Source organism: Simochromis diagramma, unplaced genomic scaffold (genome assembly GCF_900408965.1).
Source record: "Simochromis diagramma unplaced genomic scaffold, fSimDia1.1 OVJJ01000247.1, whole genome shotgun sequence".
In the NCBI taxonomy this organism is placed as follows: Eukaryota; Metazoa; Chordata; class Actinopteri; order Cichliformes; family Cichlidae; genus Simochromis; species Simochromis diagramma.
The window spans coordinates 2,133,723-2,148,199 of NW_024386949.1; the positions used below are offsets into that span (position 1 = coordinate 2,133,723).

General features: G+C 39.0%; 1 protein-coding gene across 1 annotated transcript in view; it reads left to right on the plus strand.

Annotated features, from left to right (window-relative positions):
• Positions 1-14,477, plus strand: part of LOC120737670 (contactin-associated protein-like 4) — a 115,038-nt gene that overhangs the window by 85,275 nt on the left and 15,286 nt on the right. Inside the window, 7 exon segments of the mRNA XM_040038503.1 lie at positions 155-183; positions 185-318; positions 1,696-1,823; positions 2,524-2,694; positions 5,758-5,976; positions 10,753-10,992; positions 12,894-13,118. Coding sequence (XP_039894437.1) covers positions 155-183; positions 185-318; positions 1,696-1,823; positions 2,524-2,694; positions 5,758-5,976; positions 10,753-10,992; positions 12,894-13,118 — 1,146 coding nt within the window.

Here is a 14,477-nt window from a genome sequence, read left to right on the forward strand (position 1 = left end):
TGACTGTAATTTAGGTTGCACACATTTAGGAAATTTAAATATTTGCAGCTTCAGCTTTTCATAGCACAATATCCCCTCAAGATAAAACTCGGATTTATGAAGCTGACTTATCAGAAGTTGTTCACTTTGGTTTTGGTGTACATTTGTGTTTCAGAGGGCTCGCCACTCAGCTGGTGGTTCGGCGGACCCGGGTGCGGGTCGAGTTCAGACTTATTGGGGTGGAGCTCAACCGGGCAGCCAGCAGTGTGCCTGCGGTCTGCAGGGCGACTGTGTCGATCTACAACACTACTGCAACTGTGATGCTGACCGCATGGAGTGGTACTGACCTTAATGAATACACACATTTTTCTCTACATATGCATCTACTATGAGCCGTCATTTTTAGCTAATGTGAAGTGAATATCAGTGATGCCAGGCCTTATTCCACGGTCCAGTAAGCACTGTGTAATAATTACACAGGAAAAATGAAAAACACAAATAAATCCAAGAGAATAACAAAAGACCATGATACTGTATATGCATTTGTTTACAAAAAATACAGAGGCCACCCTCTTCCCTTAGAGTGCCCTTCTACGTCAAATAATAGCTCATATCAGTCTACTTCCCTTATAAAGCAGTTGAGTGTGCTTAGATCTGTCAAATGCAACAAAAATTGTTCATTTATTTTAAATGACAGTAAAAATTTTACAGAAATTTTTTTTTTTTTTAGAAAATAGAAAACTGATTTAAAAAAGTAACAACTCTTTATTCGCCAAAAAGAAACATCTGTTTCTGCTCCTGGTGAATATATGTGGTTACAAATTAGTGGAGGGAAAAAAAGGTCCATTGACAACTGAAAAGCAGCCATAAAGCATTCTGTCTGCAACAAGATGAGTGGTGAAAATGAAAAAAGTCAAAGACAGCTTGGCTGAAGTAAGTAATTACAGGAAATACACACACACAGTGCATGTCTCCAACTTTAACCTCTTATTCAGGATATGAAACATGATTGACTTGCCCCGCCTGACTTGTAATTTTGGTGGTTTAGCAAACACTAAATCAGCTGGGATAAATGGAGCAGCGGAAGAAACAAAAACAGCTCTAACCTTTCCTCCTGTTGTAACCAATCCTGCCATGCTTCACTTCCTTCCATCATTTCCCAGTCCAAGCTGTTTGTGCAAATCTAACTCTATTTTTACCGACCGGAGCTGTTACTTCTGCCCCTCAATATTTCATCAGATTCCCAAAGTGCTGTCTTTGCTTTTCACTCTGAGTCCCAGATGTATTTCTTCACTCAAATTTCTAGAGGAAGCAGGATAACCAGCAGATTATCCAAAGTGCAGGAAGCAAAATGTGAGCATAAATGGACAGGGGATTTCTTCATTTGGGGCTAGCTGTTAGGATAACTGCCAAGGATAAAGTTTTGACTGGCAGGAGGGCTATAAATTGGTTTTGAAATAAATAGGTCCCCAAGAGATTGCACCTACACTCTGCAATGTTTGCGTCAGACCGTCACATCATGTAATCTTATTGCAAGAGAGATGTAACATTAAAACACGCAAACCAGTAAATCTATAAATAAATACTAAGTGAATGTAGATTACGGTTTGTCATCCTGTATTTGTTTATTGTCTTCACACCTTTTCTATTACATTAATCCTGATTTTTCTTCTTTGCCCTTAATGTTTTGTTCATATGCATTTTTTTTTTCTCCAGGACTGAAGACTCAGGCCTGCTCACCCATAAGGAGAGCCTACCTGTCAGGTCTCTGGTGTTGGGTGACATACAGAGGCCAGGATCAGAGGCTGTGTACAGGGTGGGACCACTGCAGTGTCACGGCGATCGTAAGACCCCCTATGGGTTTTGGTTACCCATTTACCTACATTTAATTTATGAAAACTCGTATTACTTTGTCTTTATTCTCTCATTTTATCATCAATCATTTCGATTGAAGAGATTGTTTAATTTAGGGCAGCTGGGCCATAAACCTTATCAGGTGAGCTGATAAATTTGTTAAGCACCGCTTACTTGGCGGATACTAAAATTAAACATGGCCAACATTTCAAAAGATAAGGTCTTTTTATGAGGGCCAGCCAGTCTGAAGAAAGATGGCTTAAAGGTAGGGAGCTAATCAGCTTGTTTCGGGTAAATAAGGAGGATGTACTGAGGGGCTGCATTCTACAGAGCTTATTTTTAATCATGGATCATGCAAAGCTAGTCTAGATGGGAGATACTGTCCATGGTTTAGGATTAAGCTGGAGCATGTTACAGAAAAGCTTAGTGATAACTGTGTTAACTCACATTCTTTTACCTTTATATGATGTCAAACTCAATTTAAGTATTGTTTCAATAACAGTGCAGTGAAATTGAACATCATTCTCTCTTTGCACTATTAAAATGTTCTCTGGTGTTCTTAAATTACATGTTCCAGTTCAAATGTGAGATTTACAATTAGCTTAAGATAGTTTAACAGGTTGGTTTGTTTCTTTTGATGTGACTTCTGAATGCTGAAGGTGACTTTTGTTTATTTATATATTGTTTTAGGGAATTTTTGGAATGCTGCGTTTTTCGACAAGGAGACATCGTACCTCCACTTTCCTACTTTCCACGGAGAGCTGAGCGCAGATATCTCCTTCCTGTTTAAAACCATGGCCTCCTCCGGTGTATTTCTGGAAAACCTGGGCATCAAAGACTTCATCCGGATTGAACTGAGCTGTGAGTAAGAGCTGGAGGCTAAACACAGAGTCCAAATCAAACACAGATAAAAGGAGTGGAGTTTTCTTTTTCTTTTTTTACAGTATGAAAGCACAAGTTTTTATTTTTATGTATCAAAATATTTGCGTGCCATAGTTCTAAATCTTACCAAATGCTCGTGTCCTCGTTATTTTTCTGTGTTAGGAGCAAAGTGTTTGAAATAGTCTGTGGGTCCTACAGAAGAGGGTGACAACATTGAACTCTTCATTCTCGTTTAGTTTTTTCATCAAAAGACTGATTTCTTTAGCATTTTCTTTCGGTGCTGCTTTTGTGTTTCCAGTATTTTATTATGCTTTAAGCTGCATTATTTGTTATTTTATGATCAAATTTTCTTCCCCCACAGGCCGCAGTTGAATGCATTTCACAGTCGTACACCTACACTGATGATAAATGCCGACCCACGGCACTGCATTCACCACACAACATAAATGTGAATAAGACTAAACCCGTAAAAGGGAACTCATAATTACCCCTGCAATTCTTTTTTGGTTTTTTTTGTGCACCATTGCTTTTAATTTTACAGTTGTTTTATGAACTCTCGGGGGCATTTTCACCCTCAACCTCCATTAATTCTTGTCTCTTATGCAATGCACACATTTATGGTCACCACTGTTGGCCATTTATATTATGACAGTAATAACCAGCACAGTATGATTTAGTTTATGGGTGCCATGGAATTGTTCCTTAGTGTTGGATGTATGCTTACCGCCTACCACAGATTGTGCAGTTTAGAATAGCTGTATTACTCAACAAGGTCTCCTTTTCTTTATACGATTATGGCTTTCAATGCGTGTGTCATTTGGACAGGCTTGAATCAGCTGTTAGACTAATCTGTAGGTACTTTTGGGGTTTCTTTAACCTCACGTGTAGAGCTTGTTGCCAACCTCATGTTGTGTATGCATTTTAAAGGAAGTTGTATAAGAAATGGGATTTAAGAGACACACGTAGAAATCTAATACGGGGTAGCTAACCAACAGCATCTCTCCTCGGGGAAATCATAGTCAGCGTGGTTGTTCCAGCTCTGAATACTGCTGCTCTGTTTCCAGCTGCCTCAGATCGCCTGGTTACACTGTAGCTGGAGATAGAGAACAATTTCTAAATGAGGTTACTGCAGGATGCTGGGACACCGCTTCATCTTGCTCTTGTGCTCCCATAGTGATACATCCTCACCTTCCACCAGTAAAACATGAAGAATGGTAGCTTGCTTCATCTGTGGTCTCCTAAATCATTACCCTTTGTTAGAGAGGACAAAAAGAACAGAGCAGAGTATCTGCAGAATTGTATTCAGCCAGTTGAGCACAGAGTCGCTGTCTGTGGTGCTGAAGAAGGGCTGCACCTCATGGTGCTGGTGCTGGTGCTGGCTCTGGTCCTGAGTCATGACTCCGGATCTCTGAGGAAAACTCAGATCCTCCTTAAAAGCAGCAGTATCACAAAAAACACCTGCAAAATGCTACAACGTTTGCACTTGAAGGTTTCATTTTTCTACATTTAATTCCGGTATAAAATGAACAATATCTCTCTGCATGCTGTAAGTGCTGTGTTATGTTTGGGATTTTGTAATTCACAGTAGAATGCAATGAATCTGATTTACTGGACTTATTTTATAGAAGGATTTTTTTTTTTTTTTACTTTGGTAATTTGCAATAATCACGGAGGTCTTAACACCTTAAACTGCTTCATTCATTATTCATGGCAGCTCCTAAATCCCAAAGTGAATATTGTTGTTGTCTTGCTATACAGCTCAAGTTTCTTGCAGCGTGCCTCAGGTTTCTGCCCCCCAAAATGTCCTTTGCTTCAGTGCTTTTGCCGTAACAAGCACTCCAGAGTGTGCTGCAGCAAGACACCCACGTCTGGTCAGTCCTAAAACAAAAAAAAAAGCAGTAACACATAATGAGGAGCCTGATGTGGAAAATACAGCAGGACTATAAATCGTAATACATAAAAGACGTTTTAAAGCTTACTTGCATAATCAGCCACAAACCATTGACAGGTGAAGTGAATTACTTCTGATCAGCGTGATTAATACGACATCCTGCTGGGACACCATGTCCTGGTGTTTGACACCTGTTCAGATCATTATTTAAAAGTATCACTGGCTGAACTTAAGTCTAAGAAGCACAGCAGGAAATCTGAAAAAGCCTGACTTGCCCTAACAATCCTGTTGTTTAACTCTGTTTGTTTCTTTTCATGGTGCTCTCAACAATCAGATGGTGGTCTATTTCTTCCAGGTATTCAGTACACAACCTGAATTAGCTTTCTCTTGTTTGTTATCCTGTGAGAACTGTTCCCAGTTTGCTTCTTTAGGAGCTTTGTTGGCTTTGGTGTTTGTTGTTTTTGTTGTGGGGGAGTAATTAAACTTCATTCCGTAGAGCTCTGCATCCCTGATGTCTTCTTGTTTTGTCTCCAGACACTCGAGTCAAACCTGCTTGTTAAAACTCCCATCTCTATTCCCACTCTTGCCATTGGCAGGTTTTAGACTGACTGTTGGAGCTCTGTGGAAACATGCAGCTACGTGTAAGGATTGATTATAGCTGCACTTGGCAAGGGAACACCTGTGTTGTCAAAATAAATAGAGGTTTCAACAGAGATGTAGAATTCCCATTAATTGAGTCGCAGTGAATGTTCATTGTTTGCATAAATTAAATGCTGATTTTGGGTCTGCCACGTCGTGTCTTTACAAGAAGCGATGACTGAAATCTTCAGTCTTTTCTCGACAGCAGCAACAGCAATGAAGAGACATTGCCTCAAACAAAAGTTGAGCTCATTATTTTCAGACTTTTTTTTTTAAGATTATAAACTAGAAATGGGTTATTTTAAGCATAAGAAATTGCTTCACTGCTACAGCTAAGAAACTGCATGATCTTAATGATTACTTTGGTCATGATTATTATCAATTTATTGACAGTGCTTAGCCAGAGAGCAGAATAACTTAATATGTTGTCTAATTAAACCATTTCCTATGAAACAATATAAATTTTTATACTACCCCTTTGCCTCACATGCTATCCATTCTCCTTTGTCAAGCCTCCACTCAGGTGGTTTTCTCCTTTGATGTTGGTAACGGCCCGTTGGAGGTTCGTGTCGAGTCGAGCTTCCCACTGAATGACAACCGGTGGCATCGAGTCCGAGCCGAGCGGAACGTCAAGGAAGCGTCGCTTCGACTGGATGAACGTCCTGTCGCCACACAGGAGGCGCCAGCTGACGGACACTTCCACCTGCAGCTCAACAGCCAGCTGTTCATAGGTGAGTAGCGATCCAATATTCAGATCCTCAAGAAGTAAGAATATTTCATGTAACTTGTAGATTTATGTCTGAAGTATAAACATGACTCTTTCTTTGTGTAAATTTTCACCTCATTAGTCTTAGTTCTGGATGATTCAAGGCCATTTCCTCCAGGATCTCAGTGTTCTCTGTAACTGTCAGCTTCATAATTATAGAAATTTTAAAATTAGTCTTTTTTGTGCCTTTCAGGGGTTAAAGAAAAAGGTTCCCATTAGACAGGATTCTATGAAACATTGACAAGTTCAGTGCTTGTTTATTGAGGCTTTTGGAACTGAACAGTTAATAAATTCAGGAGCCATCTGGATTCAGTCATTTGGGAGTAGACTGCTATCAGATGTCTCAGGTCATGTTTATTTACCACGTGTCACAGATGAGTCAAAGAAAAGAAAAAGAAAATTAATTAAAGAGCACCCTAATTAAAAGGTGAAAACTGCTACGTTTGCAGTGATTTCTGTGATTTCTCACTCAAATGCACAGCAAACCCTGAATATGTTGAATGAAATTACAAAAAGTGTTACATTTTTGTGAAAACTTGAAGTCAACATTGTTTCCTTGCAGTTTTATATTTCACTGCCATAGCACATTACTGCAAAAGTCTTTATTAAAGACGCATAATGCTTGGGCTGGATCCATCCTTAAAAAAAGCTTCATATTGCTAGTGATCAGAAACTGGGAGAAGGGCAAACAAAAAAAAAAAAGGGAGCAGAGCAACCAATATTAAACAAAATCAATATGCCGGACAGTACGCTTTAAATATTATTTGTCTAGAAACTCATAACTGTGGGAAGGAAGCTGTTCAGCAACACCAACAAAAATCTGAGTATGAAAGAGAAGTCATGTGTCTTAACAGAAGTCGGGAAACATGAGTAGTGTTAGATTTGACACTGATAATCTTGCTGGAAAGATTGGAGTCATACTGCTGTATCGTCTCAGAATAAAAAATAAACAAAAACAATATTTTCTCAGCAATCAATCCAGGTGCTTATTTTCAGCATCTGCAGACACAATGCATGAGTCTGATTTGTGTGTAGATGTTATAGATGGTATAAAGCAGTTTTCTTAAAGTGGTTTTATGTAGGATGTCGAACATTGTGCAGCAGTAACTTAATCTGCTGCTGCTGCTGCTGCTGAACCCTGTGTTTGTTCAGCTGTATTGGATATAAAAGGTGCAGCATCTGCACATTTATTCTTTGGGTCTTCTACTACATCGTCACTCACAGCGCTACAGCATAAACCAGTGACATCTAAAAGACAATACAATTAGGAGGTCCTGTCTCCTGAAACGTGCTGGAAAAGGAAGAGAAATATTCTATAGCTATGTAAGTGCTAAACTGTTATTGACTAAATGCCAGCTCTATCGAGTATCAGTCTGCTGAGGCGATGGTTTTGACCACTGAATATGCATTCATCAGGGAGCAGTGGCATAATAAAGAGTGTGGTGCACAAATTCTTAATAAACAAATGAATCTGAAGTTATTTGTGAGAAGTTTGTGCAAATCAACAACCAGCTCACTAAAATTCTTTAACTTCAAACTTTATCAATACTTCAGCCCTCGTTATCTCAACTTCATCGCTTCATTCCATTGAAATTATTTGTTTGACCTCAGAGTCTGTTTGTAGCTCTGCAGGGACAAAAAATCCAACAAAAAACTGAAAATCCATTGTGTATTATCGGGTTTTATCATTGTGTAAATATTATGCATGTCACTTCATATCAGTAAACGCGCACTGGAAGGAAAACAAACTACCAAACACTGATGAGATTGGATGAAGGCACCAGCTGCAGCAGCAGGGAGATTGAGGTGAATATTGATTTGCTCAGTGTGCTTAGCCGATAATCCACTCTGAATAGCCAACGGGTCGCCACCGGCAGCCTAAAGCCGTGTATGTTTACCTCCAAATTATCAGGAAAGTACACTGCACTAAGTATGAAGGAGTGTTTGAATGAAAACGTGTTGGTGTCATTTCACAAGGTGATTTTATTTATTTATTTTTTATATTTGATGAACAGGCATGAAGAATTTCCACCCATATTCTTCAAAATCTGTAAACGACTGTATAATAACTATTCGTATCAGCTCAGAAATTGTGTAAGCATTAGCCACAACGATGCTGTACTCACTCCTGTGTACAGCTTTTTAATAAATGATAATCCTGCCAGGTCCCTATAGTTTGGATTTATAATGCTTTTGTGCCTTTTGAATAAATCAAGTCTCATCAGGTGCACCGCACAGATGTATTAGCCCATCTACTTAGCTATGATTTAATAAGACACAGAGTTGTCTTCTTTAAATTCATACCCATAATTCCATGAACAGTGTATTTATGAGCCTTAATTATTCCTTGCACTGCTTTATAAGGCAGCAAATTACATTGTTTCGATTAATAGCCCATGTTATTGCCTCCTGTCAGCCATAGGATTGCTTTTCCATTTTTCTTTATTGCCGTTTGTTGGTGTAAAATAGTTGCGCACAGCAGTTTCAAGTGAAAGATTTTTCCATTCATTCCAAGGAACATTTCACATCACTTGTTGTATTGCCTGCTTTGAATAGATAAGCTATAGTTTATTGGTGAGCTGTGTCCGTAAATTTGTGTTTTGCTTGCTGCGAGTAGTGCCGTGACCAGGATCTGTATATCTGTTTTGCTTAATAGAAAATTTAGTGTATCTCAGTTTGATTTGCTGAAATATTACCCCACAATTAAATCGTCTTTATATTTGTTAACCTGACAGTATGAATTTGGGACCTTCCTGCCCTTAAACACAAATTTGTGCAGAAGCAAAAACAGTGGAAAAGCAACACGTGTATGCAAGTTGAAGCAGCTTCAATAAGATGCCTCATACAGTATGAGATTTGCCAGTACAATATGAAGAATCGTATCAGCTGATATGGGTTGGAATAAAGATCCAGTTATTACATTAATCAAAAAAAGTCATGCATTCTATATGGATCCTGTTGATATGATGCAGAAATGAAAGCTTTGTTAAGGGTTTGAACTGCGTAGAAGACTGACGTTCATTTAGCATCACTGCTAATGTGATATGAAGCCAAAGTCCAATGATTAAGTCCAAAAAAAGTGCACTGAAATAAATATTTAGAGCCTTGCAAATGTATGGTGTGTCTCTGGCCTGTCTGTATTGCATCAGTGTATTTATTTTAGCCTGACATCATTCACATAGAGCTTACTGTGCTACAGCGTTTGAATTCATCCTCACTACATTTCCTGAGCCAGCAGCTTGAAGGATCTTTGTATTTTGAGCCACCTACACAACCTTTGATGATTGCTTTGATCCCACTAATTCTTTCCCACTTACTCCCCAGTGGTCACATACTGTTTGCTTCAGCTGCAGCATGTACTCGCCACTATGATCTTGTGAAAAGAGCACAATCGTTATTTTATATTCTTACTGATGATGCTTGCGTTTATCTCAATCTGTCTTTTTTAGCTCCACAAGTCATTCACTAATCATTCATTGAGGAATGATCTCACCAAGCATCGCCTTCAGTTTCTGTTAGGGTCCAAATTCTGATGGTTTTGCTTTTCAGACACGCGTTTTCATTATCATGTGTAGTTTCTTGTTACCTTTGAATTACCCAAAACATGCTTGAAACAACATTCATAATTTTAATTACATGCTCTTACATTTCTCATTAAAAAAAATGTTTCTCATTCTGTAAAATTTTCTCTCCAAATCATTGCTTTATCTCTGATGTTCGCCAGGAAATATATCCAGCCCTTTATACTAGTATCAGTATAATGTCTCACTGTCAACACAGAGATTAAGTAGTTTAGTAAATCATTTAGAGTAACTGTCATTTTGAAAAGCTTTTAGGGAATATTTACCTCTGCACTCGTGTTGCTTTGGCTAAACTGCCTGTTTCAACCATATACAGTTTGTTGGCTTACATCAGACGAGAGAGAGGAGTCTAGCAGAGCTCTGATTTATTGGTGTGAAAAGCTCCTGCTGCTAAACAATAGGAAGCTGTCAGCTTTGAACACGCAGAGCAAAGCTTTGCCTCGTCTGTGCTCTGAGGACAATAACGATTGAGCCCCGATCTTTGCAGAAGTGGGAGTTTGTCAGGTTTGAACTCTGGCTGTGCCATCACATTTGAAAGGATGGGAGGCGTGTTTGCAAAAGTGGACATGCATTTTTGATTTTTTCTCCACTGTTTATGTGCAAGTAAGGTAAGTGTGGAAAGAATGAGCAACGCAAAGTCTAGTATAGGGAAGAAAATCGGCCTTCCTGCTCCCCCCCCTACAAATTCAGACATACAACCAGACACTGGTTCAGACAGTAATTCATCAAGGCTGCCAAACACACAGTCAGCAGCTGGAAGGATGTTATATAGACAGACTGATGAAAGTTATACCTTTAAATCAGCCTTCCACCTACAGCTTGTTGCCTCATTGTGTTTTCATCATTGTGTCATTTCATAGAAATAGTGTTGACAGTTTGAAGCCTCTGGGGAAGCAGAGGCGACATGTGGATCTGCTACAGATGACAGGAGGAGGAGAAATAAAAACATACAGGCTTGTCAGCACACTTAGAATAAAACAAAGCCTGAGCCTGAAAGAAGACAGACACAGAAATCGATGTTGCATCATTGTTCTCGGGGAGCACGCTTTGGCCTTGATTGCTCGTGATATCAGCAATATAACCATTTCAACCCCTCGGGAAGATCTCTACACAGAAGGGTGGAAAGTAAAGATAATGGCGCTTAATTTTTGTGATTTCAGGAGGCACAGCATCCAGGCAGAAGGGCTTCCGGGGCTGTATCCGCTCTCTGCAGCTGAACGGCGTCACTCTGGACCTGGAGGAGAGGGCGAAGATAACACCAGGCGTTCAACCCGGCTGCCCGGGTCACTGCAGCAGCTACGGCTCGCTCTGCCAGAACCATGGCCGCTGTGTGGAGAGAGCTAATGGCTTCCACTGTGACTGTAACCTGTCAGCGTACACCGGAGTCTTCTGCCAAACAGGTGCACACACAGTGTAGCGAGAGTCATACTTGTCTGGATGCTGTAAAGATGTCGTTTAGCTGAAGGAGCTCATTGTCACAGGCGCCAACAAATATCCTCAAATTATTTCACTTGCAACGTTGTCAAATACCTATAAAAGAAGTACGTGGTAGAAATCCTTGAAGTTCTTAGTGTAGTGGAGTGGAAGAGAGCGAGTATGTCTCACAGATGATGCAAAAATACAAAAGAAGCAGTACTGTAGGGAGATCTGCCAACGATTGGTTGCTGAGTTACTTGGTGTAAACTAGAAAACTGGCACATCTTGGAAGTTTTTACAAAAGTTCTGTTAAAAAGTTCATCTTCTCAGCAAAACTCAACAGGGAAGTTTTCAAAATAAATAAATAAAAGTAACATCAACAAGTCAGACAACAGGAAGTGACAGGAAGCGTTTACATTCTGTTGACAAAATTCTCAAAAGCTGAAGCCATTAGAAGGTCGTGTTTTCTTCTGAACTGAGCAACATTAATGGTTCCACCTGTCTTGACGTCTCTATAGGAGACCTGTTATAAACACACATGCTGCACAGAGCCACTTAATGTGTCTGACATCTTTCCTCGGCTTTACATTTAATTTCATAAGCTCTTATATCCCACAAGCCAAGGTTAAAGCTGTGGTTATGTGTCAGCTTGTGGTTGCTGCTGGACGAGTCCTCGAGCCCGAGAATCAACTCTGTGTTTACATCCCTGTGAAGTCAGGTAGAACATACTGACATTCAAAGTTTTCTATTTTTGTAAAAGTGAACTATAATAGGACGAATTATCATAATAATGAAACTCAAAATAAATGGATATGGTAATAAAAATAAATACGAATATTCAGAGTGGATGTTAAGGTTAAGGTATTCATCTATATTGTTTCGCAGAATCGTTTTTCTGCAGTTGACACTCGTTAAAAAGTACTCAAAGTATTTTGGTTTGATGTAAATTCATTGCATTAACGATGCATCTTCACATTGAACTCTATGTCTGGGCACAAACATTTCACTGAGTTCAGCTGGTTAAGAGGACTCTCCACCCCTCTTTCATTCCCGCTGCTGGCACCTACTCTCTTCAGCCTGCTGATGTACCACAAGTGTGTTTAATTGCTTTGATTCATTAGTTGAATAGAGAACAGATACAACTGTATTTAAAGTTGAAGCCAAACTTTAGGTGATTAGTATTTGTTTTTCTTCCTGCTCCAGTATTTTTTCAGAACATTCTTGTGGTGTTAAAAACTATTTAGGCTATGTGAAATTGTTAACTTAAAGAGTTTTTGAATAACCAGTAGCAACTGAATATTGAAACTGAGAGGCAACCTTAGATATGTGAATTGTACATTTTGTCATTTCTATCAGAGGAAAAACAACACAGGATCTATTTAATCCAATGATCTGCTCATGTACATGCAAATGTGTGCAAACGTCTTGAGCCATCCCTCACTTCTCGCTTGCAATGAGCCAGACATTTTTGTAGTTTTTTTTAAGTGTTCATGATCAGAGGTTCTCCAGACTTTCTAAAAATCTTTCAAAGTTCTTCTTTGGACATTGGCTGCTTTTTAACTTTTTTTTTTAGTCCAGTCCTTGTACCCACTTTTTTCAAAAGAATTTTTTGTTTGTTTGTTTCTTTAGGTACTTCACACTAACCTACGAATCATACAGGCATAAATAAAAGGCAGCTAGCTCAAGAGCTTAATCAGTGCTGTGTCTAAACATAGCAGCTTAGCAGAGAACCTATTTTAAATTGTATCTTGTATAATTTGTTCCCACTTTTTTAGTTGAATCTATGAAAAATGTCAGCGATAACATGGCTAAAAAAAAGATAATAACAATAATAATAATAGAGGTAGGTAGGTGCTATAACCTTTCTGTGGCCGCTTTCTTCCAGAGGTGTCAGCCAGCTTCAAGTCAGGAACATCTGTCAGCTACACCTTCAAGGAGCCCTACGAGATGAGCAGGAACAGCAGCGCTCTGCCATCCTCCATCTACTCTGACATGACGCTCAGAGGAGAAAACGTCTCCCTGAGCTTCAGGACGAACCAGAGTCCAGCTCTGCTGCTCTACGTCAGCTCCTACTACAGAGAATACCTGGCTGTGCTCATCAATAAACATGGTGAGGAGAACACCTGTCTTACAGTAAGACAAAACTTTTAATTTTTCAAAAGTTTTTATACCTGATGACAAATTTAAGAGGGCTTCTGTTTGCATTTCTTCTTCTCCATGTTCAGTTTGGTCTCTCTCCTCTTCGTCCTTCAGACTTGAGGTTGAATGTCTTCTGTTATTTATGAACCAACTGTTTCACCCTCTAAATATCTTTTGGTAATTCTTTCCTGTTAATGATCCATCTTTTCCTTCATTATGGATGTCACTTCTTTTAAACGCAACACATTTTCAAACCTAAACCAAAATATTTTGTGGGGGAAAGTAAAAAAAGAGAGACTTTCACCCTGTTTTTTTTAATATATATATATATATCTCAAAGTTCTCCTCACCTCTCAGTCTTTCCCCTTTCCCGTCATCTTTTCCACATATCAGGCTCTGCCCTCTCCTGCTTCTCGGTCTTCTCCTCCTCTTCTACTTAGCAGCTTCAGAAGATCTATAAGAATCTGTCAGATCTATCCTCTCTCTGGATCCCTGTCTACTCTACTACTGTCTACTCTCCTGCCTTTTAACACGTCCAGCTGTTTTGTCTTTGAAAAAGTGCTGCAGGAATAAGAGTTTGGATGATGAATGGCATTTTCAGCATCCAGCAATAAAATTGGCACTATGCTGCTTGGTTAGCTATAAATGTTTGTTTTTTTTCTGCTGTTAATGCCCTGTTGTCTGTCGGCTTTCTCTGAGTTATTAAGGCTTCATGCTGACCGGGGAGTTGACAGGTAAATGTGCTTAAACGTGTCCAGTGAAATCCTTAAGAGCTCTCTCTTGTTCTGCTTCTTTCATTTGCTGCACTTGAACATTCTTCAGCCAAAATGAGAGATATTCATTGTTAATCACTTAAGTCTTGCTTTCAAGAACTTATGCATAAACCACGTTATCAGAGATGGCAGCTACGGGAATGAGCTTTAATACATCAAGTAATTATTCCCTTTTGGTAAATACACCTAATTAAAAGATGAACACAGTGAATCATGATTATGAAGTGTTTCTTATGGGATTATTTATAATTGAAAAATATTATCCTGATAACATGGATGCGTTTGAAGGACAATGTATAATTTCATATCCTTGGTTTTAATCTTAAAAGCCCCAAAGAAATAACGTTGCTTTATATAAATCCGCTCCTAATGCTCTGTATATTAGGAAAATTAATTAGATTTAGAGTTTTGTTATTGATAGGGAATTACCTCTTAATCCTCTTAAAATGGAAAGCTTTATTAACTCAGTGATGAATCCGAAAGATGCGAATCTAAGGTTATTTTTCTTAAGGATGTTTTTTTCGTAAAGGTTATAGAACACACAGATGTTTTCGTCA